The sequence below is a fragment of the Hirundo rustica genome, chromosome 1 (assembly GCF_015227805.2).
Source record: "Hirundo rustica isolate bHirRus1 chromosome 1, bHirRus1.pri.v3, whole genome shotgun sequence".
Taxonomy (NCBI): domain Eukaryota; kingdom Metazoa; phylum Chordata; class Aves; order Passeriformes; family Hirundinidae; genus Hirundo; species Hirundo rustica.
Window position 1 is genome coordinate 131,807,482 of NC_053450.1, and position 26,993 is coordinate 131,834,474.

General features: G+C 38.2%; 1 protein-coding gene and 1 non-coding gene across 3 annotated transcripts in view; one reads left to right on the forward strand and one right to left on the reverse strand.

Annotated features, from left to right (window-relative positions):
- The window catches only part of CASD1 (CAS1 domain containing 1), a 29,130-nt gene extending 11,168 nt beyond the window's left edge, over positions 1 to 17,962 (reverse strand). Inside the window, exons 1-10 of one of the 2 annotated variants that reach the window (XM_040064505.1) lie at positions 17,738 to 17,962; positions 12,565 to 12,661; positions 11,677 to 11,797; positions 10,056 to 10,100; positions 7,778 to 7,840; positions 6,782 to 6,826; positions 3,989 to 4,112; positions 2,121 to 2,335; positions 766 to 1,191; positions 270 to 359 (exon numbers count right to left, since the gene is read on the reverse strand). In XM_040064505.1, the coding sequence (XP_039920439.1) occupies positions 270 to 359; positions 766 to 1,191; positions 2,121 to 2,335; positions 3,989 to 4,112; positions 6,782 to 6,826; positions 7,778 to 7,840; positions 10,056 to 10,100; positions 11,677 to 11,797; positions 12,565 to 12,661; positions 17,738 to 17,870 (1,359 nt within the window). In that variant the 5' untranslated portion in view covers positions 17,871 to 17,962. Of the gene's footprint in view, positions 1 to 269; positions 360 to 765; positions 1,192 to 2,120; positions 2,336 to 3,988; positions 4,113 to 6,781; positions 6,827 to 7,777; positions 7,841 to 10,055; positions 10,101 to 11,676; positions 11,798 to 12,564; positions 12,662 to 14,042; positions 14,767 to 17,737 lie in introns of those variants that run through there. The other variant, XM_040064515.1, reaches the window with a different exon arrangement.
- A 5,393-nt stretch (positions 17,963 to 23,355) lies between these two features.
- TRNAN-GUU (transfer RNA asparagine (anticodon GUU)) lies at positions 23,356 to 23,429 on the forward strand. Its single transcript has one exon. It is a non-coding gene; the product is annotated as a tRNA-Asn (tRNA).
- Positions 23,430 to 26,993: the final 3,564 nt, after the last annotated feature.

Genomic DNA, 26,993 nt, shown 5'->3' on the forward strand with positions numbered 1-26,993 from the left:
GCAATTAAAAATAAATCAATGTAATATCTAGGCAGAGGAAACACTTTTTTCACTGGTCAAGTAATGTATTTAATGTTTTTATCAATCAAATCTATACTTAGAGAGAAAAACTAACTCAGCTAATACCATGTTTAAAACTACAGGAACAATAGCATTATTTATTCATTCTGTTCAGTTCTAATGCCCATTTACACTATCTTTCTTTTGAAATACCATTCCCAAATTGCATTCCCCCTAAAAGTAAAATAAAAGGAATTCAAATCACTTACAGTGCTTGCTCCAGAGATATGATAAATCAAAATAACAAGTTGCATCCAGCCCTTCCATTCATCAGTCTGTTCTCTATTTAACACTTTAGTCTAATGCAAAACAAAACAAGAGTGTTGCTATTCCAAAAAGAACAAGGGACATCTACAAAATGAGGAGAAAAAGTACAGAACAATAAACCACTTTATGGGTAAATGGGTCTCAACTATAAAAGTCTTGTCTAGTGGGCACAGATTTAACATGATTTAAATTCTCTTTTAGCTGAGCTCCGATCAATTCCAATTTGAAAGAGTGAGAATGACTAAAGTGGTGACGTCCATATGGCTTCAAAAGGCCTTTGCATCTAATTCTATGCAGACATTATACTACTTGAGAAGGCATTTTTTGCAGGTGAGTTATACTGACTTTGAACAATTACCCTTGAATACCTAGAAACTGGTTATTTTACATACAAATTGGGAAACAACATTTTAAATGGGATGTCAAGGTGATCATTACCTCTTTGGTATTTTCAGTATAAAATACCCCCAAAACCAAGATATAGGCAATTGGTATGAAGAAAGATGAATGTGTGTAAAATTTATTTTCCTTCATGAAAAGATTTGCTCTGTCACATAGATAAAAATAGGTCATGATTAGACCAAGTTTGCAAAAGCAGTGTAAGAGCATCTCTAAAGTAGAAACATTAGGTGTGCTGATGGCCGGTTTCTTCTCCTCTCCACTTTCCAAATCAGTGCACGATTTGTTCTTCCGATAATTATTCCGATGAATTAAGCTGATAATTAAATATCCAATAATGGACAAAGTAAAAAAACAGAAAGCTATCTTCTGTATCAGAGTGAGCGGAGGCTGAGGCTGGCAGCAGGAGCCATCAATGGGCTTCATTATTTTATTGCAGTAGACATTCATAAGAATCATTGCATTCTGTAAAAAAATAAGCAGTTTTGGTAATTAATTTCTAATAAAAAAGTTAACATTTCCATCAAAAAAAATTTTCTCCTGCATCATGAGCTGATATAAGACATACAATTCTCCTTTATTACACAAATAAAATCTTCCAGTCCCACCATATACCCAGTTGCATTCAACCATCCAGTCAAAACACTTCTTCCAAGCAAAAAATACTTGAACTTCTAGGAGTAAGCAAAAATGGCTAATCTTAGAACAGGAGAGTTCTCTCTACTGGCTGTAGAATGCCTATAAATGAAAAACAGCTCACAAACTTGGGTTCTAAAGGAGCACAATAATAAGTCTCTGAAACATGATAGTGACACTGAAAGATGTGGTAAGATGATATTTAGTTCATCCAGTACTTCAAAGCAATTTAAATCTGCAAAGCAATGGAACCAAAAGTGACATGATGGAAGAGCTCTTCCAAAAAAAGGGCAGGCTGAAAGAGGGGCTCACTGCAGTCATATAAATATTGGTTAGTAAAAGAGAAGAAATAAAGTCAGAGCCACTCCATGCAACCAAGGAGTCTATACTGTGTGTTTATCATCTTCATGCTCCTTACCAAACCAAATTTTCTGGAAATTTAAGACTTACTTCTTAGCACTGATCTACAGGTCATTACCACCTTAACTCACTCATACACATAAAAGCATGCAGGATCTAAAAGATCTAGTGGATTAACAGCTATTTAAAAATAGTTATGCACAAATGTGTTTGCTACTACATTTTTTAAGATGCCTATGAAACTGACTGCACTTCCACCCACTGGAATTTTCTCAACAAAATTCCCTGACGAATGCAGTCCTCATTACATCCATACCATTTGCAATTTCAGAACATTCACTTCAGATCTTGTTTTACTATTAATGATTTTAATGTTGACCAGTGATAAAAATACTTACTGTATCTCTGCTTGATTCAGGGAGATGCAGGCCATCTGCAGACTTCATGATAGTTTCTTGTGCTATCAATTTTGATACACTGAACACTTTAACTTTAGCTTTGGAATTTCGGGAGCTGCTGTTCAGAATACGAACAGCTGCTTCATTATAAGCATTTATTTTCTCATTAGTAATCATTTTCCGACTTTCACTCAGCATATCTTCATAAACAGGATCTAAATTTGAAAGGACAAAGAATGAACACATAAATCTTCTACTTATCAAAGACTTTCCTTAGCTCAAGTTGGACAGGCTGCTTTCATTTAAGAGGTCACAATTGTTTAATTGCACAGAAAAAAATGTACAGCAAGGAATATATGACTGCTACAGTAACCAGAGCTGTTTATCATGAAATATTCTTATCACCATTCCCTATTAATGCATATGTAGCTGTAGGTTAGGAAGCTCTGGCCAGACATGAATGCTTGTTTAATTTCTCTGAATCCAGGAAAAGCACATAATGCTAGAGTGCAGAGCTGTTTATGCTTTCTCTCAGCAATGGAATCACCCAAGAAAAGACTCCACAGGAAAAACAGCAGAAGACAGGCAGCAGAATAGACATATAAAAAATAATAAATAACTTTCTCAAACCCTCTTTTTTCTGTGGAAAAAAACAGCTCCTCATTTCTCATAAGTCATAGGCCATAAATATATCCCACTTGCTCCTGTTGATTCCAGTTTAACTTATGGCAGAATCTCAGTTTTACAGAAAAAAAGGTTAACTTAATTGCTTACAGGCTTCAAAAATTATAGAAAGCTTAAAAGAAAGTGATACGGGGTTCTAGATCAAAAGGTCAGCTGGAGGTCTTTAAGTTCCTGTGAAAAGCTTCTGCTGTGACACACTCTGTGAGATGCAGATTGATTTACTTCAGCTACCTCATGCCTTTGTTTGGATAATCAATGTCTTGACAACTCTGTACAGTCTGCTTCTCCTCCCACTTGGGCCATTAAAGAGCTTAGAGAACACTAAATGGACTAGGTCCTTAGCAATACCATCGTGGGACAAGTCTGACAGCCAACTGCTTCTGGTATAAATAAATGATTTTGAAAGGAATGGGAGACTGACCTGGTGATTCAGACTTATCTCTAGAACCATCTTTGATAGGAACTCAGATGTGACTGTAAGGGTACAGCTGGGTATACTGCTAACAGGGCTCAAAATCTGCCCATGTTTCTAACTATGGTGATGACAATCTAAAATGCTGTATCCGGTGGCAGAGAAACCAGGAAAACATTCTACCTATGAGCTCATTGTTCAGTTTCAGGGAAATATTTTAGTTTTATTGAAGAAAAGCAAAACAATGTAAGCTTGCTGCCATAATAAAAAACTCACCAACTCATTGTGAGCCATGATTTCTCATCACAGTATAGAGAAACAAGTTTCATTTTAGAGATTTAAATTCTCTGTGTTCTCTAGACACACACAAAGAATGCACTTGTTCAACCTCTTTTATTATTAATATAACCCAAAAATTCAGTTGAACAAAACCACAGCTGTTGCATGTATCTGTGTTCTTGACTCCCAGGAGGTATGTAAGGAGCTCATCACAGGGAGAACAGACCTGTCATGGTGAGTCTGAGAGTAAGCTAAAAAAGAATTAAGAGTTCATAAGGCAAAAGTGTTTCCTGCTAAAGCTTTGAAATATCTACCTGTATAGCAGCTATTTAGGTATCAGCTTAGTTAAGGCTGCAAGAATGGAGCGACTGAAATTCAACCAACACCTTTTCAATCTGCAAGTTAGCAGGATGGATTAAGTTTTCCATATCCTACAACATAATGATTCAACACAGTGAGGTTAAAAATTGTTACCTACTGTTCATTACTTTACCTTGTAAGACCCAGTAAACATCACTACTTATTGCTAATTTTTCCAAAAGAGGTGCAATTGAAGTGATATTGACTTTATATTGTGCAAGGGCTTCGTTGCTGCCATTGTGAATCTTGATAGACCACTGGAGAAAAAAAGAAATAAATTCAGAACCTGTTATGTCTGAGGAGCCTTAATTAATTGATTCCTTTGCTCCATTTGTAGCTATTTTTCATTATTTCTATATAGCTAGATTTCTTCAGTTTTCTATTCAAAAGTGCTAAAAAATTCTTTTGTACCAAGCAGCTTCTAGACAGATAATTATATTCAATCACAGCATCTAAATACAGAGAATTTAACATTCAACTTATATGTATATTTGACACAAGATGTTTTAATTTGAAGTCTTCTGCCTTTTTCCAACAATGAAGTAGCAAAGCCAGTCTCGTTATTGAAAAATCTTGGTCAGTTCAGTCAATTCCACTCTAGAAAAACGCATCACAGCAACAGACACAGGCAAACAAAACTGATGGTTCCAATATTGATCAAGTTCCAATATTTCCATCTGTTTTGCAGATATCCACAAAGGGGGGAAAAAAAAAAAAAAGAGCCATTTGCCATTTTAATCTCTGGTTTAATATTTTATAAGAAATCCTTGGAAGAATGCTATAGCCACACAAGAATTCCTTCTAACTTTTGAAAATTATTTCCCACACTGTATGAAAAATGGATGCGGCACCTTTTTTAAGTGTTACTGTATCTCTACTGACTTAGTAAAAACTAAAAAAAGCAAACCCAAAACAATTAGCCTAAATGTAGTAAACTATTTATCTCTAAATAGCTACATTAAAATTTCATCATAAGACAAGTACACTGATTAATGCATTTCCTGAAAATATTATTCAATATAAATTAATACTTCATGAAACCAAATAACATACAGCTGCTCTGAGAACTCACACTGGAAAAAAAGAAGCAGTTTCTCCCAGCAGCTAAATACTTACTTTTGAAACACCCACAGTATTTATCAGACAGTTAAAGCAGCACGTTCCATACAACAGGAAGTCAGGAATTATAAGCAGAGCATGGCAGTAACATTCTCGGAGAAGTCCCTTTTCCCACAATAAGAAGCAACTGACTCCTGTATGAACTGGGGTTCCTCCAGTTTGTAAGACTTTACTCCTACTTATAAACTGTTATGCAGCTGACATCTTAAGACAGATATGTCCAGGACAAAGTAGCATTACCAACCCAAGAGCTAAGTTAAAGATATAGATAAATCTCAAAATGCAGCAAAGTCCAAGAGCACATACCAGTTTAATCTAGTGGCAGGTTACCACACCAGCGTCAGCTATGGTGAGGTTGCTGACGTGTCTGATTTTTGAAGCTTTTACTTCTTTTGGATGCCCCTTAAACTAGGGGATGTTTACCTTTGTCCAACTCTAAATATCATACTAAATGTTTTATATAAATATCCTAGTGTTAAAAAGAGCAAAGCCTCCCCTGCATATTGCTAGCTTCTATCTCCTGCTGTCCACAAAAGGCAACAAGCTATGGCTAATGTATACATACGAGTAAAGGGAATTATTTAGCTAAGTCTCCTGTAGTTTTGCAATCTGACCTTCTGCATGCCCCAACATTATCCATATATAATGTCATTTTCTGTATGAAATACAATGACCCATTCTAGTAATAAATGCTACAGTCTCAGACTGAGAAACTATATTCTAGGCTTACTACAATTCCTAAAGCTCAAATATTTATGTAGATCCTACAGAAGAAGGAAACTTAGGGGTTCACCTAAAGGAAAACGAAAATTTTTGATGCCTCAGGAAATGTTTGGAGGTCTACATAAACACATGACCTCCTCTTAAAATTGAGGGAATTCATACTTAGACAGGCAGGCACAGAAGTTTCCAGATTGGTAGAGTGCCTCAACTGTCTCTAAACTAAATTGCTTTTGAAGGATTTAAATGCAACACAGTTTCCCCTCTTTACATTTCAGCTGGTATGACAATAGATCAGCTGATTCTTTCCAAATTCCAATTCACAAATATTTGGAAGGAAGGGACAGTAAAGGTGGAAATAATGAGATGAGCATTTGTTTGACTTGACTTTGTTACTAGAATGGACTAATTAAGGGGGCCTGTTGAATTCCATCCCTGGAAGTTTTAAAGAATTGGTTGACTCTTGCCAAGTGCAACACAGGTAGAAATATCCTGCCTGGTGGCAAACTGATGGGTTAGGACACCTCTTCTGGTACTTGTCAGCTCTGTTTTCTATGATGCAACGTATAGAAGTAGTGAACTCCTCCAGTGCAACAAGATTCCAGAACTCCAGCCTCTTCAGTTGCTGAATTATCCATGTAAAATTTTTATCCATATATATATATATATATGTACATATATAAAAGAAATATGTGGTGAAAGAGACAATCCCAGATTGGGGCCCACTCAAAAGAAGAATTTTGTGACTGAAAATGGTGTATTAAAAATACACCTCAGTTAGCATTCAAATACTTTACTTAACTTTTAAAATTAATAATCTGATTTTTAACTAAATCCACTTTATTAGCTAGGTTAAAGCAAATTAATGCTTATTAACCAGTATTGCTGACAAAAAGCGAGTACTGTACATCACAGTAATAGATAATACCTGATATTTTTAAAATTGTTACTTTTCCTAACAGCAAATTTGCTGAGAATAAATATTTTACTATAAACTGTGTTTAATAACTTGATTATGTAACCAACTTAAAGTTATCCTACAAGAACTTCCTTCTTTACTATAATCCCCTATATATGTATAACTTACCGTGGCAGCTCCTACTACAATTATATGAGGTTTTGCTACAGAACCCTAAGAAACAAACAATAAAAAAAAAAGGAGTTAGTTTTAAAATACTCTTAAATTATACTTATTATTAAGACTCATATCTTAATTAACAGTGACTCACTTGTCCATCAGCTAATGGCTACAAAAGAGTAGACTGCAGATATATTACAGAGAACATACACCTGATATATGCAAGACACCTGAATTTTCATGTAATAGAATCTACAAAATCATGAAGTATCAATAAACACCTACAATCCTGATCAATTTAGCAACTTAAGTTCTCTTTAAAAGCTTCTCCTAAGGTCAAGTAAACTGTAGATCACACTATTGAATGTTTTATCTCAGTCTCAGCATTGTCAAACACATGTTAGAGCTGCTGCACCAACCATTGTCACTCCAGAGGTCTGGCAGTTCTAGGTAGGACAAGGACAAGGGTCAGTGTACTCAAACACAAGAGCACAAGGAAACAAACAGTCCTGAGCACCTCAGTAACAGTTTTATCCTGGCACAGCAAGGAAAACCAGCAGCTCCCAATTTTTGTAGAAACCACAGAAAAAGAAAACCAAATGATAACTTCAGCTATCCTGATGGAAGGTGTTTTGCAAGGATGATCAATAAGATAGCAAAATAATCACTGTGAGCTACTACTAAATACCTCCAGGCTATTGAAAGGTCAACAAAGGAAGGAACAAGAAAACAAGAAAAAATTAGTCGCCAATCTGTAAATGTATTGTCTTGTTGTCAGAATTACATACAGAACATGACAACCTGCATCATAACTGAAACACATAAACTAATTAGTATGCTAATTGAGAGAGACATTGAAAACAAATAAAATCAAAGAACTCCTGACTTTGCAAATTACCTTTGCCCTTCACTCTGAAACACTCAAATTAATATATATATACAAAACTATAGTATATCTCAAGTTGGAATGGTATATCAACAGTATATCTCAAGTCAAAAACAAACCTCAGACCAAGATTTGATACGTTGCCTCATCGAGCCATTAACTTCTGGATACCACAGAAAATCCTGAAAAATAATGTCAGAGAGTTACTCTGCAAGCTTAAAAGACAATCAATAGACTAAAACAAAACAAAACAGAAAAAAAAAAGCAAAAAATCAAATTAATTGCCGTCAATTCAACTGTAAAGGAAAAACATTTGGCTCAGAGTGTGATTTTATAGTTAGCATGAAAAGCCTGACATCTTACTCCAGCATGGAAAGCAGAAAGCAAAGAAAAAGAAGGGGAGAAGAAGCCAACAAACCCACAAAACTTTTCCCCCATGAGAAACAAATTTTTTTTGTAGTTCAGTGGTTGGAATTTCTTCAAGAAGGTAATTTTTTAATGTCTGCCAAATGTCTGGGTTTCTACAGCAATCTGGGATAAATCCAAGGTCACACCTATAACTTATTAGAATGTACTTTTTGCTCACTTTTCCACATTTTTACCAGCAGGTTTTCTTTGCTCCAAAGCTTAAAATAATTGATAGTGTGAAATCATAATTTTCAAACAAAACCTAACAATTTACCTTTACAACTTCATAAATGATCAGCTGTTTAAATCTAATAGTATCGTGGCTACTAAACACATTACCTACCAGCATTCTTTAAGATGTCAGGACCAGTGCTCAACTTTCACCTAGAAGGACAGTTTAACTAGTGCTTTTATGTCTCCCAGGGAAAGCCATGACTTCCTAGCATTTAGTTACTCCTTAGGACAGCACTATTGAATAGTGCCAAAAATACAAGTTAAAGGGAAATGGTAGGGATACACATGCAGAAACTATTGTGAGGAAACTTTGTAACAGAAGACTGAAACACTATCAGCAGAGAGGAAATGTCTATCATCCACTCCTCTGGATTGTTACATTTTGGTATTTCACCTGAGTACGGACAATTCATTATTTGGCTGTGGAACCTGTGAGCAATCATGCAGTCCTCTGCAGTGACCGAAGGACAGAAGAATTATTGTGATGACTAGAAAGGCCAAAATCAAACCCTACACTTGTTGCCAGTAATTTTCTCTTTTGATGGTCAAGTATTTTCCACATTTGGATTACTGGGTCACAGCCAGTCTGAATATAGAAATTCAGCTACCATGCCAATAATGTCGAAGAGCAACACTGCATCAAAACAAGGAAGCAGCAGACTGGGAATATATTAACTTCCAGACATCTTCCAAAAGCCCAGAGCTGCCATCTCAAATCTTGGTGGCAAAGGAGTTTTGAAGATGGGATCCTGTCAGGCTAGCCCACTGCAAATCACACTGCATCAACCCCTTGTCCTGCCTTGTGCTGTGTCCCATCTTTTCCAGCATTCATATAACCACATGATGAGCCACGTCTGACCTGATCGAAAAGGAATCCTACGAAGTAACTTTTCAGCTGAACTGACTCCTGAAACAACCCACTCCAAAACTTGCTTACTGGTGCTAGGTATAGCACAAACACAGGAACATACTGTGAAGGCCAACAGAGTAGGTCAGCACACGATGAAATTGCCATGGGCTTACGCTCTAAAATGTTATTCTGTACCCTAAATCTTAACCGTGTACACAAACAAGTACTGAAAACCCACATTCAGATGACTCTGCAAACACACTGCTTCTTTGGTTTTGGTGAATAGAGAATGAGTTTTCTTCAGGGCATAAATAAATACATGACTAGCACAATCCCAGCACTGCTGACAGCTGTCACGGGAAGCAAAGAAAGCTATTGAGAACAGCATTTCCATTGCCAGGGCAGAAGAGAACAGAGTCCTTCAGAAAAACTAGCCTCAAGTACTTCGTTTTCTTTTTTTAAATATCCACATTATAATCAACATTGTGCTTATTTCTCATGCAAAAATAGTGGAAGGAATATTTGTTGGAATAGCATAGAAAACTCAATGGCAGTTAAAATTATCAACCCAAGGAAGACCGAGATACATATTTTTACAATATGAAAAGAGTAAACTTCCTGGCAAAAGGTATGCTTGGAAAGGCCAAATTGTAAGATTTGACAAAAATTATACACAGTTCCAGAACTCATGCCCAAAACTAAGACACAATACAAGTACACCATGCCAAATACTCTTAAAATATAGATTGTTAAGATACACTGTGAAACATCTGTGAAATATTTATAAAGAATGTTGATGGTCTTAACCTTCTTTTAACTTTTCAGCTCTGACAGCATTTTCAATTACATTACATTAAATAATAACATGATAATAGTTTGCAATTTAACACTAAATAAAAACTTACTACTTTAATTGAAGCAGATTTATCTTCAAATGGGATATTTCCATGCTGTAAAAAACGAACAAACAAACAAAACCAATAAAAACAAAGAAAAACTTTCAGAATGAAAACAAAATACTTACATATCTATGCTAACTTGCTCTCACCCAATATATATCTTCAGTGGAAAGGATTTTTCTTGTATAAACTTGTCAGTGTACTCACACAAAATATTTATGTTGCTTTGTTGATAAAACAAGCCACTAAAATAAACAGTTCTTTTTCCTGGAAGCAATCTGGCCAAAAAAGTCTGAAATGCTTTCTGTTCACTCTGTTACAAAGGTATCAAATACTTTCCTAAATTTAGCCTCCCAACATAAGAAAAACTTACGCCTTTTCCTCTTTCTTTTCTTACACTGCCTTTCTCCAGCCTTCCTTTTCATCTGCCCATCTCCTTTACACAAAACAACCAACAAAGTTTTAATTAACGAATAAAAGAAAAATATCTCAGGCAGAAATAAAATCTAGAATGCATTATTAAATTACCTGAGTGAAAACTGTAAGAAACCAGAAAGGAAGGAGTCAGATATGCACACACAATACTCCTTTAAAATTATTAAATACAGTATTCATTTTGGTCCTTGTCCTTAGGAACATATGTACTTCTCTTCTTCAAACTGAGGTCTTGATTTCAATAACACTTTACAAAAAAATACTCTCAACTCAAAATCCATTACAGCATTCTATCATCTCACCATTACTTTTGGGCAGCAAGAGTGACCTAACAAATTGATTAGGAAAACCAGAGTTCTTGGATCAATCAAACATCTTGTTTTGACAAGTGGAAGTGATGGCATGCTGTGTGCTGGACAAGCTGCCAGCTTGTGCTCCTGAGTAACAGAATTACTAAATAATTGACAAATATGATGTACTGTTGAAAGTAAAAGGTGTCTTTTCCATCACATATGTACACACATCTATGAAGACGTGTGCCCAAGAAGTATCATACAGCAAAAGAAATCAGCATTCTGTTCAACAAACAATACATCTAAATCCTTTCTTCCTCCTTGCACCCAGCTGCAGTTTACATACTTGACTTTATAAAATTCAGACAGCTCTTCATCAGCGATCAAAAAGAAGGTAAGACCTGAAGCTATTTTTAGTTTCAGCATCAAGTTAGACCTGGAAATCTGTCATTGCCCCAAGGATTTTTATGAACAGATTAGATCAGCAATTTAACTGACATTTTAATTGACAGATTAGAAGGCATGAATTACTACTATTTAAAAACACACAAAGGAGCAATCATTTTCTCATCAAGAAACCAAATACAAAGCATAAATTGCTGTGGGACAAGTCAGCTTCATTGATTTATTCCCAGGCTGCTGCAAGCTTTCTCTTGAGCTTCCTAGTTCTCTTCTTGAGATTCGCAATCGCTCTTGAGATTCGCAATTATCTCATCTATACCCAAACAATTATTTTGGTCTGATCTTGTTCTTCGTCAAAAAACCTTTCCGTGCTTCTCCTGTTTGATGGCTAGGCCAGCAAACAGTATAACTTGCTTTTTTGAAGTTTAGACAAGTTATGACGTAAATTGGGAAGAAACAACAATAAAAAAATCAATCACCAAAACAAGTTATCTCACCTTAATTCCCTCTTCTTTGACTTGTGGATTTAGCAGTTTTATGAATGAATAGAACAGCTGTCGAATTCTAGAATCTCCTATAAATACAACGTGTTTGTCTATGAGGCAATTTTTTGCTTCACTGTAAAATAAAACAGCAACAGTAATGTTACAGAAAATATGTATCTCAGAAAGAACTACTCTGAAAACCTACAGAGCTATATAGATCATTCTAAACATTATATCCAGCTATAAGGCATGATAATTTTTTTAAAATATGCTGAATTGATAAACAGTTTATTGCAACTTGTATAGAATTGAAAATTAACTCTCCTGCTAATGGGATTAGGCAAACAACAAAGTGGGTTTTCTTATTTATGTGTGCTACAAATACAGTAGTTTCAAAATGGTAATACACAGCATAAGGCAAAAAAACAAAACAAAACAAAACAAAACAAAAACAAAAAAACAAAAAAAAAAAAAAAAAAAAAAAAAAAAAAAAACAAAACAAAAAAAAAAAAAAAAAAAAAAAACCACCCCACAAAGCGGTTCTCTTACCAGGAAGTGAAAAAAGTGATTGGTAATTTTATTTGGGATATTTTTACTTGCAATTTGACACATAAAGTCTGCAATCTGAGATTGCTGCCTCATGCGGCTCTCCATAACTTGTGCCAGTACCTCCATCACTAACGTTTATTTGTACTTTTATACACAAATACAACTATGGTAAACACTGTAGACACACAGATAAAGTACTTGGAAATGACTTCTTTCTGATAAATGTTGTCTATTTTTGAAAGCCTAGAGAATCAGATATAAAGTGAACAATAGATGACACTGCAATTACTACAGCTGCAGTCAAACAATGACTCTTCTTTCCAGATGAACAGAAGACTTGAGTTTCCTTACCTGTTTTTATACTTATGCATCATACAACTGTGAGGTTGCCATACTTTTTCTCCAAGAAATCTCCCACTCGACAGAAGATACTCACATGTATCACCACCTTAAAATGTTACATTAAAATTAGAATTCAGAGACATGAAATGTAAAATATAGCCCTGTTGCTATTATAAAAAATAATTTGACATCTGAAAAACAGAAATTGAAATAATCAACAGCAGTAAGCAAATTTAACTGATTGTAAATACATCCTGCACAAGTTTCTGCAAGTTGCCTTCTCACTCATCACACAATACTGTTCTGTAAATCCTACCCCTTATCAACAAAATGTCAGTGATCCCACTTCTGCTGTCAAAAAGATGTTGTGACTTAGAATGGAATTTTCTTTAAGAGACACCAATCCACTCTGCTATCTACTATCCAGAATACACTAATATGAAATTAATAAATACAACTGTTGAATAAAATAATCTACATAGAATCACCATGCACAGCATCTTGTATAGAACACAAAACTCATCACAAGGTTTGCAAGACAGTCTGTTACATCTCTCTGTTTAAGACATATGGTCATATCACCTTAGAACAGGTGATATAGGTTAATACATAACAAAACAAAAAACAAACAAAACAAAAAAAACCACACCCAAACATTTACACATCAATTTGCTGATCATTCTGAACTGCACTTATCTTTTCCAGTCAATAAGTTTTATGCTAATTAAGATTAATCACTTTACAGATGCTGATGTTTCAGGTCATGTTAAATTTCAAACACCTCAGTTATGAAATCAGTGACTGTTATCTTCCCAACTCCATGTCAGATACTGCTGCTTAATAACTGAACACAACAGAACTGCAAGAGAAGTTGCTCTCCAACATTTTTGTCATACTTAGCATTTCCAAGCACTGACAAACAGGGAAATTGTTGTAAATTAAATAATAGGGACTTGTTCTAGCTTGTGCAGAAACAATGTATGACTGCCCATACCTAACACTTTCTGAGAAACCTTCACTTCATTAAGCCCAACTCATACTTCGGTTTTCAAGCAACAAAATTTCCCTGATTCTCAAACTTATAAACTTATGTAAACTATCATTTCAAGTAAGTTACAAAAAACCCAAAAATGTCAGGAATAATAAACAAACTATCTACTCAAAAACAAAATGAGTTTGATAATGAGGTAGCTTAGAGTTACTACTGATATGAAGTTCCCCACTTTGCAGATGATGACAACTAGGAGATGTATCAAAGTGACGTAAGAGTGCATTTTGTAAAAGAATATCCACGACTAATCAGACTCCCTCTGACATCCATTACCTTGCTGAGAAAGATGTGTAACAAAATCAGGACAGTTATTCATGGTCAGACCAATGGTCTGGTATTCCTCCTTCAACAGGGGCCAAAAGCAGACGCTCAGACATGCATAAGCAGAGGGCAAATTATCATGTTCTTGCCTAATATTCTCCCAACAAGGACTTACTGAAATGGACATGCAGTCTTCAAGTTCTTAGCATCCACAGAATCCTTCTAGAGCTTTCTATATCCAGGACTGATAGTTGAAGAATCATCTACCTTTATTTGAAATATGGTTTCTACTAGATTTACTTGGGGCACTCCCTGGTTCTTCCATGGGACGAGGCAGTTTGGACTTATGTCTGTCATGATTTGTAGGCCACTATCACTTCTTTCTCAATCAAATTTTCAAGACTGGAGGATGTCCTTATATTGAGGTCATGACCTAAGCCCGGTACCTTGGTGCGTGGCACTCCTACCACAACAATGCCCATAAATAGATCAATCCATCATCCTGCAGTATGCTCACTGAAGTAACATTCCAAACATGACACATTTCAAACATTGAGACAACATTTCATGTCAAGGGGTTATGCCTTCTTTCCCACCTCCAGGTACTGATTATCCTACTATTGTCCTGAGCAATATTAGAAAGCTCCTAAAAGTAATTTGGGCCATTACTGAAGTTTGACATTTTCCTTTAAGCATAATAGTATAAAATAAAGGGAGAAGATGAGGCAGGGGAACAAAACTGAAACAGCAGCCAAGAAAGTAAAGTGAAGGTTACAGACCAGACAGTGCCTCCAGAAATGTTCAACTCTGGCTGTAGCAGGTGAAATAGCAGCCAAAGAACTATGTTCATTTTAATACACCAAAACTTCTTCTTAACCATCAATGAGATCTTAAAACAAACAAATAAACAAAACCAAACCCAACTAAAAAAAAACCCCAAAACATAAAAAAAAGAATTCCAAGTGCCACTGTATAAAAAACCCACAGACCACTCCTTTTAAACTCTCTTTGTGTAAATTATCCTTCCAACACATTAACTTTTGTGCTCACTTAGATATATAACATTATAATTATACAAAGTGTATAAGTTTTCTCAATTTTATTATGCTCATTATTCTAAATTATCACTCCTCAAAATCATGGTTACTCCATTTAAATTCTGAAATCTCAAAGTCTTCATTCAGCACCAGAGCAGACTAAGTTTCACAAAGCTTTCTCTAAAACGCATACTTTCAAAGAGCAGGAAATTCAATTGTTGTCTATTATTCAAAGTAAAAAATGTAATTTTAAACAGAATCTACTGCTCTTGATTTTAAGAATGAAAAATTTTAAATAAATTCTGATTCACAAAAAGGTTTAGGACTGTACCTTTGAATTAAAACAACTGAAAACCACAAAGCACTAACTTCACTAGATACTACGCAAACATTCAACCCACTTAAGTCTTCACAAATTAAAGACAGTCTGTACTTTCGCTTTATTCACATTCTTTTGCAAAAAAAATTGTAGGCGACCCCTAAATACAACAGTCTTCCTCAACACAAATCTGACCTTCCATAACCCCAGTTCAGCATTTTTTCATACAAGCAAATTTTACACAGTCGAGTTTGACTGGTTAGTACACTGGGCTGCTCCTATCTGTAACATGCAGTCGCATGCCTGTGGCCAAAATTAGCTAAAACTTTTACACGCAATGACAATCAGAAAAAAGGGAAAGTAAAAAAGCACAACAAACACAGCAATCCCTTAAGTGACATGGCCTGGCTTTCACAGCCTGGCAACTTTGAACCTGTTTGCAGCCCGACATCATACGCCTTCTGAAAATCAGGATAACCCTTTTTGGGATATTTTTGGTACAAAAATCTTAATGTAAAATGTCTTATGTGTAAAAGAAAGTGCTTTCTTGCTATCACTTCAAATGTATTACCTAATTTCATTTGTCAGTTGATACTTTTTGTGTTACGGCACAGTAACAATCAAATTACCTTTCCCCAATAATTCCTAACATTTGAGATCATTAAGAAGTTACTAGATTTCTATTCAGGCTACAGAATTTTATTCTAGTTCATAATTTCTCATAGAAAAGCTGTTCTGTTCTTCTGCCATTTGTACTGCTCTTTTGTACACACTTTCCAATACCAGTACTAAGAGTGGGTGACCAACACCACTTGAGAATAAGTGAGGTGCATGTGAGCTTTAGCTGTGCACTCTCACTGAAAACCTCTGTTTTTTTCATTATCTGTCAGAAGTATTGTGGTATTTGCTGAATTTCAGTGTTTAATATCACTGCAGAATGATCTCTTTGATAAAAGCACCTCTGCTTTTATCTGTTCTAAGAATTCATCTGCTGTAATTTTTCCACCTTCCTTTCTAAACTTCTCTTTTTAACATTTTATGGTCATAGAAGCCCAAACTGATAAGTCTGTTTTCACTATGACTCCATATCCTCCTACCTCTTAAACACTTATGGGAAAACCTTTCCCCTTCCTTTTAATTGCATCAAGAAACTAAAAGCCTTAGGTGAAAAACCTTGAAAGGTTTCAACAATTCATACTAACCATATCAATTTACATAAAGGCCAGCAGATTCTCACCATCTTGCAACCTAATATTCACCCTCTCATTAACTCTCCCAGAATATATTGAAAAGATGCATATTTTATTTTCCTTGTAACCTGCTTGATATGTCAGTTCCCGTTGGCTTAGTCTTGCAGGCCCTCTTTAAAACTTGGCCACCCTCCTCCCATCTGTTTTGTGACTCTCTTGTGCCTTAAGAACACTGCATAACAGGCAAGTTCAATTACCTCGTGCTTGAGGTACTCAAAAATTCAGTAAATGCTTCCAAGCCTTCTAATTTAATACTGGTCAGTTTATCAGACCTACTGGCATGCCAGCTAGAGGGTGAATCTAGGGAATAGTACGCATAAAGATCCCTGCCCCTTTTCCCATTTCCACAATGAACTGCCCCAGCCTTGTCTCCCATGAACGCTGGCAGCCAACTGTTAGAACACGACACAAGTCGTGCTACAACAAAACAGAGCCGCGGTCACCTCTCTAGAGATCAGCTTTTTGATTTACCCACAAAAAATACCACATTTTTTAGCGTGACACAGAAACAAGCAAATAATTCCTTCAGCACTCCATTTGCCTTTACGGATCATGCCAAGATTCTCTGCTTCAGGGCCAGAACAACCCTAGCGAGGAGGAAGGAGCAGAGCTCCCAGTGCCCCGTAACCGAGGCGCGCCCTCACAGCGACAGCTACACTTGCTCGGTCCCCAGAGCGTGTCCACGGTCACCGACCGCACGTGAAACCAGAGCTCTTTACTTCGCTCCATCCACCAAAGAGGCTGGTTTCGTTACGTTTGAGGCGATGGTTCTAAGAGTGAAACAATATATACCAAATCTCGTACCAATTAAGTCTTTAACCACTAATTGCCAGATAATTAGCCATTAATCACCCCGTACGGAAACAAGTGACAGGGAAGAAGACACCCTCTAACCCTGCAGCTTCACCTGCCGCAGGCCGGGCCCTCGGAGCAGCGGCGCGCTCCCAGCGCAAACACCGCACCGCCACAGCCCCGCCGGCCTCGCTCGCCCCCCTCCCTCCGCGGGGCCTCGCCCGACCGCCGGGGCCTGCGGCGACCCCCAGGCCGGGCCCACCGCCGCTGTCCCCCAGGGTCGCGTCCCTCGGCGGCCGGCGACCCGCCGCGCCACGCTGCCCAGACCGCCCCTGCCCGCCGCGGCTGCCCCCGGCGGAGGGACCCGCCAGCCCTCCCTGCGCGGCCGCGATTCCCGAGCTCCGCCGGGGCTCCGCCTCCCCTGCCCGGCAGCCGCGGCCCCCCCGCGGAGCGCCCGCGGCCGCCCCCTCACCTCGGTAGCGGCGGGAGGCGGTGTGGCAGGCGGTGAGGAGCAGGACGGCGCCAAGCGCCAGCGCCTTGGCGCTCCTCACGCTGAAGTAATAGTTGATCTCCCGCTTGCCCCCGGTGTAGGCCAGCGCCGCCATCTTGCCTCCTCCATGACAACAGCGTGCGATGGGGCGAGCGGGCGCGGCGGGGCAGCACTGGGTCCCCGCCGGCGGCCAACGCGGACCCCGCCGCTGCCGCCGTCCCCGCCGCCGCGGCCGAGAGCAGCCCCGCACCCCGCGGCTCACGGGGCGGAGCTGCGCCCCTCTCGTGGTGCCGCCGCTTCCCCTCGGCCGCCAGCGGGCGGCCCCAGCGCTCGCCTCCCCGCCCCGCGGCGCCGTGGGGGTGCGGTGGCTCCCGGTGGATTCGACGGGATCCCACCGCGCTCGGGCCGAGCCCCGCGGCTGAGGGGGCGGCGGCGAGGCGGAGACCCCCTGGGGACTGTGCTCCGGGAATGAGGAGCTGGGCGAGGGTCTGTGCCGCGCACGGTCCGTAACGGGCAATGGACAGTGACAGCTTTGTTCCAAATAATGTGATTTTTACACTTTAGTCGCTCTTCTGTTGACAAGGAAACGGTCATTCCAGGCTGGGAGACGCTCACTCCCTCCAAACGCGGGAAACTATACAAGCAGGCTGACACACTCACAGAACCATAGAATCAGTGAGGTCGGAAAAGACCCCTGGGATTTTCGAGTCCAGCTTGTGACCGAACAACCCCATGCCAGCTGGACCATGCCGTCTTTCCTTAAACGCCTCCAGGGACGGTGACTCCACCACCTCCAGGGCGGCTCATAACCACCTTTTCTCTGACGAAATTCTCCCCAATGTTCAATCTAAATCTACTGGGGTGCATCTTAAGACCGTGTCCTCTCATCCTATGGCTAATTGTCTGGGAGAAGAGGCCGGCCGACCTCCACAGATTTACCTGGGTTTGGGGGAATGCATAAAACGATTGCTGAAACCAAACCTTGCTAAGAATAACAAAAGGAAACTTCTGCTCCTCCACAAGCAGCTAGCTGAGTTGGGCAGGGAATCTGGGCCCCAAATCCGGTCCCTCATCCGTGCTGGGACTGGGGAGCTGCCACCAAACCCGGCAGGCCGGGAGCGGGGCAGGCTGTTACAGGAAAGAGATTGCCACAAAATAAAGTAACCATGTATAAACCGTATAAACAAATCTAAAACTTAGGAAATGTGTGCAGTATGTAGCCACATAATGTAATGTATGTGCAAAATTTGAGTTCTAAGTATTATTCTGATGTGTGCTGTTACTATATATTCAATGTATATTCTATTTCTAGCCAACCAATATCTTTACGATCTGCCAACACATAGTCTATACTTCTTTTCTGTTCAAGTCTGTCTATTGATTCATTCGCGTTTTCAGTATTCTTTTTAAATAATAAGAACACTTCACTGTTTTAAAGTGCCCAGGTTTATTTTCTCAGGGAAAGAGAGAGAAAAATGGCACCAAGTATACAGACAGGAAGTTACTGGGTTATGTTTTTCCAGGAAAAAAACAACCAAACTAAAACAATGACAACAACAAAAAACCAACCCCCCACCCCCCCCACCCCCCTTTCTGGTTGTAGTAGGGGTTCTTTTACTCCATAAATGAAAAATTCTCATTGATGCATTATTTTTTCTCATGCCTCATTCAAAAAGGCAAGAATTTTTAAAGCCTTCTTATTATGAGAAAACCTTATTATTTGCTAAAATATTCCTGTTAGTGCTTCAGTTTCTTTGTCTTCATTTCATATGCATTTTACACTTCAAGAAGCAACTTAAACACTTTTTAACATATTTTCTAGCTAGAATATTTTGTAGTTTTTTGCATTGTTGCTCATTAATGATTCTTTACAGTCTTATGAAATATATCTTTCCTGCAGTCATTGAGGACCACAGATACTCTCCATCCGTTTATATAACGTTTGTTCATGAGCTAGTGAGACTTTTCATCCAACCAAAACATATTTACTTCAGCCTGTCTCATTCTGCAAGTTAAGTTGTTAAGTTTGAATGCTATGTGACAAGTCTGCAAGGTGCATTTATGACCATGCGTGCAGCTCCTCAAAACTTATCCAAATTACTGTTGTTAGCAGGAAGCATGGCATTCTGCCAGAGTTCCTGGGATGTTGACTCAGCTTCTCAGTTGGGGTGGCTACAATGCTTAAGCAGGGAAATTTAATTTATTATTTTTTTCTCAAAATCAAAACATGAATTCAAGTCTCCACAATAAGGTTATATCTCTGGAGAATTTCAGGGACTTTCAACTAACTCATCTTCTTTCTCTAAAAGAGCAGCAGGAACTAAAATGCTGTCAAAACAACCATACTTCTATCTATAGACATCTCAGAAAATACAACCCTTAGAAATACTAATTCTGTCCTGCAGCTTTTGGAATGCTCTTTCAGATTTGCTGCCTGCTGCTGGAAGTTCCTGGGCATTCCTCACTTGCCATGAAGACCTAACACTGATCTTCACTAATGCCTGAAAACTCCATGTGTGGATTTCAACTGTGTTATTTTAGGACTGTACAAATACATGCTGATACTTTTGCAGGTTGAGTATCTTAATTAAGATAATCCCCCTGTGTATATTTATATGGATGTGAGCAAGACATCTGCTTTTGCTTCCTTTCTTCTTTGGAGACATTGCTTAGGTCTTTGATACTTGAGACCCTCTTCATTCAATCAGAAGCTTTTGGCTGAAGTGCTGTGAGTTAGGAAGTGGTTTGCATACATGTGGTCTCATTTCTAACAGGTTCCTCCTTGTTTTTCACAAGCTAATTGAATTTGGCATCCTGACATATACCTAAGTAATTCACACCAAAACCACGATATATAAAAGGCCCGGTAGAAAAGGTTAATTAGGGATTGCTAAGTACCCTATAAAACCAACTCCAGACATGAACTATTATTAGCTAGAAGCAGCTCTGTAAATTGTGTACCTATTTTATTTTCCTGTCTGCCGATCAACTTAGTGTGCTGGAAGTAATCCATAAGTCTGCTAGCTCTTCTGATCAGTCAAACCTCAGCTTTTGGTTTGTAAATTCCTGTTGGCTTCCTGTTGGCGTTCTGCTTGCTCTGCTGGAAGCATTAAGGGCCGTCAGTGGGAGAGGAACACTTAGAGGAGTCACAGAAGGAAGACCCAGTGAAAAGTGTTTCCTTTGAGAGGCACTGGAGATGTAACACTGCTGTGCACATGAGATAATGTCTATGGATATTAAAAGTAAAATGCTTCTGGGAGAATTTCATGTTTGTTTTTTCTACAGGTGTAGCCTTGGGTTAACTGGATACATTATTTTCATGAGAGGCTGTGGTGTTTTATGTGGTCGCTAATGACTGACACTGTCATTACTGTGATTTTTGGCTGCTCTATTTCCTCTATGAGTCAATCTAACAGTCAGGAATGAAGAGGTTCATCCCACCTAATTCTACTCACTCACAGGGAACCAATTTATTTTAAACTAATCACTGTAACTGAGAGAGCAAGTAAGGTGGTAATTTACTTGTAAGTTAGAATAAGGTGGATAACTTACCATGAAGAATGGTGACTTTCTGTTCAATTTAGAAAATAATTTTAATTGGACAAATATCATTTACATAGGTAAGGTAAGATGAAGTAATTCTTTTAATGCTTCCTGACTTTGCTTGGCAGGCTTTGCATAAACGGAAGGAGAACTTTGTGCCATGGGTCAAACCTCCATGCACATACGAGTTTGCTGATAAACTGAGTTTACAGGAGATGTCCTCTCTCCTGTTTTCAGCATTACATTCATGTAGCTTCTTGAGTTGGAGCTGCTGTCCTCAGGCAAAGGCACAGTGTAATCACAAGGACTGGGAGCATGTAAGAAGATAAAGTGGCTACTGTAGTATAAAGTCAGACGTAACAGAGAGCTGATATTTAAATATTCTCAGTCACAGGAATAGTAGGGCATTCTCGTGTGATATTTTCCCCTTTGAGTTTGTGTGTGTATGCTTATAAGGGTATATTTAATTTTTTGCAAGTATATATAGCAAGAAATATAAGCACCAGAGCTAGAAAAAAAATTATCACTTACCTCTAATCTTGAAGTTTCATAGGGAAAATGATCATATGTTCATAGGGAACATACAGTTTGTTATATAATAAGTAAAATATTCTCTACATTAACTGACAGGTTAAGTGTTGACTAATTAATTAGTAGCATCTGTCATACCCCAAACCATATCTCTTCTTCATTTAAGTAGAGCAGCATTGCCAGATTGCTCTGGTCAAATTGTAATTCCAAAAGTAAAGCTAAATTTCCAGTGGATTCCTGGGCAGTGTAGTATTTTCAGCTATACATCTTTTGCCTGGGCAGCTTTTGGGTACCTGCTGCATGATGGCATCAGACATTTTAATTGCTGTGTTTTCAGCCTCATAATGATAACCAATTTTTCCCTAAGAATCATGTTTCCATGTGGCGTGTGTATGCATGGTAGCCACCTATTGTAAATATTTGATTGCATTAATGAAGATGGAGTACGAAGTGTAAGAAGAGGGAGTACGAAGTGTAAGAAGTTTTTTTCTCAGTGGACTTGTTCAATCAAGCAGTGTAGCCTGAGTACTAAATTTGTAGCCAAACGCTGAAACAAATATGCCCTCAAACCTGTAAGATGCTGGAAATTCTATCAGAAATTACTGCTTTTATGGATTTCTAATTTTGTAACATTTATAAAAATGGTTTCTAAATAGTCTGTACTAAATTCAGACTGATATTAAGTGATTATGAAATCACATGCACAAAGACCATATTTATCTTTATCACTGAGAGATAAATACATCTGCTGTTCTAAAACATGAAGCTTAGTAGTGTTTTCATTTCAGGCTTCTGTGGGTCTGAAACAAAGATGGATCAGATGAAGACAGGGGAAGGAAATGGGCAGATAGCAAGTATTTAAGTAATCTGTCCCTTTCATTAAGGACAGCCAAGGGACCACACCTTTCTACATCATGGGGTGTGTCACTGCTGTGCAGCTACACAGTCCTGAGAAAGGGGCTGGCATCCAGCTCAGATTACTAATACAATATTTTTCTTTCAGCTGCTTGCATTTTTATCCTCAAAGCTTTGTATCCATCCAAGTAATGGGTTAAGAATGGTTGATTTAGATGAGTTTTTTGGTATGCAGGTGTAGGCTTTTTCCATTTCTCTCCCTCTCTTTTCTTGACTCCTTGTTGAGGAAAAATGGCAGTCACTGTTAGTTCCTTGTCAAATTGAGTTATTCTTTTTTCATGAACACTTTGTATCATATTGTTCCTTTTTCTGGTTCTCCTTTGTATTCCCTGTTGTGCCTTATTAAAATTCAGAATTCTTTATTTTTATAGGGCAGCCTTTGGAAGCCTACACAGCCACAGTCCAAGTTTGCCGTGTTTGTGCGGCGTTATAACATTGTGCAGCATATATTCCTTCTGGCTGCCAGTAATACAGGTGCCGTGTGATGACTGTGTTCTCTTTTAGCATCTCTGCACTATATCCCTGCTACTTGAAATCAATGTTTTCAGGAACATAAACTTATTTTGGGTAGGAAAATTATTTTTTCTTGTGAAGATTCCAGTGCCAAGGGAGTCTCTGTGGCGCAATCGGCAAGCGCGTTCGGCTGTTAACCGAAAGGTTGGTGGTTCGAGCCCACCCAGGGACGTGCTTTTCATTTTCCTCTGCCATGGCAGGGGGTTGGAATCAGATGATTTAAGATCCCTTCCAAACCTAGCCATTCTATGAAATTCTAGAAATTTGGAATTCTCTGTTTAGCCTCAGGTTGACTGAAACCCTAGTTTGCTGGAGAATCAACAATGGATTAACAGACGAAAATACATCCATGCATCATTATTTAAGAATTAAATTGCATAGAAATAGCTTCATTTTAGCAGAATATTGCAACATTCTCTATTCTGTCATATTTGTCTGTCTCTGTGGTTCTCTCTTATGTTGTTAGTGAGCTCTAAAGGATCTGTGTTATTTTATGATGTTGAAATGCAAATATATATATATATACAGACACACACACACACACACACACACATATATATATATATATATATATACACACACACAAAATATCAACATGAGCTACTGTGCACCTCAGGCTTAACAAAGATAGGTCATTTAGAAATTACAGGTAACTGAATAGTTGTGCCATTTCCAGCAATTTCGTGCATGAGCCTGATGAGTTGGAATCTACAGGAGAGCTATTGTTTTTTGCTTCTGGCAATAAATCTCCTGTGCATAGCACACTTCCATAATTGCTCAGATGACTGGAAGGTAAATCTAATTCTTTGATGTGTTGTTTTTTCTTATGTTTTAAAAATACTTGAACTGAAAGATTTCACAAACAGTGTATGGCTTTCTCTAAAGCCTAAAACCAGAACAAATCCATATGCAGTGAAACCCATGGAGACCATTAGCCTCCAGCTGCTTTCTTGTGGACTCTTTCAGGAGCTGTAGTGATAGGACAAGGGTTAATGGGTATAAATTGAAAGAGGGAGAATTTAGGTTAGATACTAGATTAAAATTAAAATACTAGATTATATTTTTTTCACTCTGAGGGTGGTTAGACACTGGAACAGGTTGCTCAGGAAGATCGTGGGGACCCCAACTCTGGACATATTCAAAGCCAGGCCTTGAGTAATCTGGTCTAGTGGGAAGTGCCTCTGCCAGGGGTGGTCAAGGCTGAATGAACTGTAAGGTCCATTCCCACCCCTTTAAAATTCAATGATTCTGTGATTCTATTTTTTGAGTCTGCCCTTTTCTCACAGAGCTCTCTTTCTACAGACTTGTTTTTATGGTACATGCAAAGCAATTTGGAAATGAAATATAAATCCCAGTTGGTTTTCAACACACTAGATGCATATCATATCAGACAGTGAATTAGAAATTTATATTTTTTTAGAAGTCGTGCTGTCCTAAATTTCAGAGTTTCAGGTTGTAAAAAGACATGAATTCAACCAAAAAATCTATTAAACTTAGTAAGCATGCTAAGAAACAGATGAAGGAGTCAGTAGAAATCAATGCAAGTATTCTCCACAGTGTGTCTGGGCAGTGCATTTTAATGTGGATGGAAAAGGGGTAAAGGAGTTGTTCAGATGAAGCCCACAGAAAACAGCTATTGAGTTGTTGCATATGAATTTTCCACAGTATTTATGTAGAGTTAACATAGAAAATTAATTTTTAGACTAAGCTTCTGCAGCAGAGAATAGGAAGAATGTAAGAACATTGCTAGACCTAGAAAGAAGGTATGAGAGAAACTCAGTTAACTGATAGGTCAGTCCTTGGCCCATAATTTTATTAGCTGGGTGTCACACCTGAAATGGATACCCAAGTCTTATCACAACAAAGAGTTCTATAAGAATCTGATGTACACACAACAGTAAGAGCTATGGAGGTGGTAATATCATTGTATATAGGGCCAGAGAAAAACCACCTTAAACATGAGCAAAGTATTAGAAGCATTGTTGTTTATTCCCGGATGTGCTTGTCAAAATACATATTTAATGATTAACTTGCAGGAGGGAGGTGAGTGATGTAGTTCCTGGATCTCCAGGAGAGTTGAAGTGCTTGTACTCCCAGAGCAGCTGAGGGCATCCCAGCACTGGAGAAAGGAGTTGAAATGCTGGTTCCTCTCACCTGGAGCCAGACAAGGACATTGTCATCTGTAGGCACAAACAAGCAGCTCCTCTCTCACAGGGCTAATTCTTAACCTAAACTCTTAATCTCTCCAGAGAATTGAAGACTACTAACTAAAAGAATAGCTTCAAAAGTTACAGGAACTGTATGAATGAAAATATTTGAAACTATACTCCAGAATCACGTATGGAAACTGAAAAAGTCCAAAGGACCTCTTGTATCTGTCTGAATCTATTGCACGTGTCTTATATCTCTTGTATCTATATGTGAATTAAAGTAGATGAGAGAAATGAAGTAAAACTGTAATTTTACTCTTTGTCTACTGTGAGTCAGATGCTCTTCATGGATGTGGTTTGATTTCTTTGCTCTTCCTGAGAAGAATAAGCAGAGGTCTTTTGGATCTCCTTGCAGAATCTCGGAAACCAATAATTTTGGCTGTGGGCAACTTCTGTAGGAATTGAAAGTTTAGCTTCTGTTGGAAATCAAATTTTAGGTAATTGCAGTAAAGAAAATGTGGTATAGAGGCAGGTACAGGCATAAAAATAACAATGGTTGTTCTTTCAAACTGAGGAATTACTCTTATTCCCTGTTAAATGCTGAAAGAAGAAAATAAATGAGAAGGGGGCTCATTATTGACTAGAAACAGTAATGAAAAGCATTTTTTCCCAAATTGAATCTGGCTCTGTTTGGGTGATTCCTCTTGTCACACATTCTAGGCACTGTTGTAAAAAATATACTGGGATATATTGGGAGCAGAGACTTACACCTGGAGATGCTAAATACCTTAACCAAAAAGTAAAATTGCCCAGAAAAATTTACAGTTGTTATGGAGGAAGGATTTAATGAAGAAAACCCCCTGTCCTTTACACCACTACATAGAGAAAATAATTTCAGGTTCATAGAACATGACAACTAAAAGAGTAAATGTAATTATTGTCTTTTTCTGTACCCTGAGTGAGCCTGCAGTTTGCTGCCAAGGGCTTTCCTGTTTGGATGAGTGTCCTTCTCATATGTTAGTGCATATTTAGGGTGAGATCTGACTCTGATATTTTGAAGAAATAGCCTACAGGATAGTCTTGGCATAGAAGATTTTCACAGCATCAACTCTGAGATTAGCTCAGTTGCTTACAGCATGGTGCCAATAACCCCATGGTTGTGGGTTTGATACCTCCATGGGCCATTTACTTAAGAGTTGGACTAGATGATTCTTGTAGATCCCTTCCAATGCAGAATATTTTGTGATTCTATGAATGACTGAATGCGGGAACAAAAACCCTAGAAAAAGTCTTCAGGGACTGGTAATTAGTGTATAAGTCAGTAGGTGGTGCACGCCTATGAGAATGCTGGAGAACTGCTCTGCTGTTTCACTTTGTCTTCAGAATTGGCACTTGGGAAAAGTTTTCATTTCACCTGAAGGTCCAATTTCTGTAGCTTGAACACAGTAAGATATTGATAATTTTTGGATTGTATTATATGTATTTCAAATGCTTCTGCTCAAAATAATATTCAAATGATGTATTTGTTTGTTTTGCTAGATATATTTGCCTTAATGAGAATCACCATTTCCCGAGTAGTTGGAGTG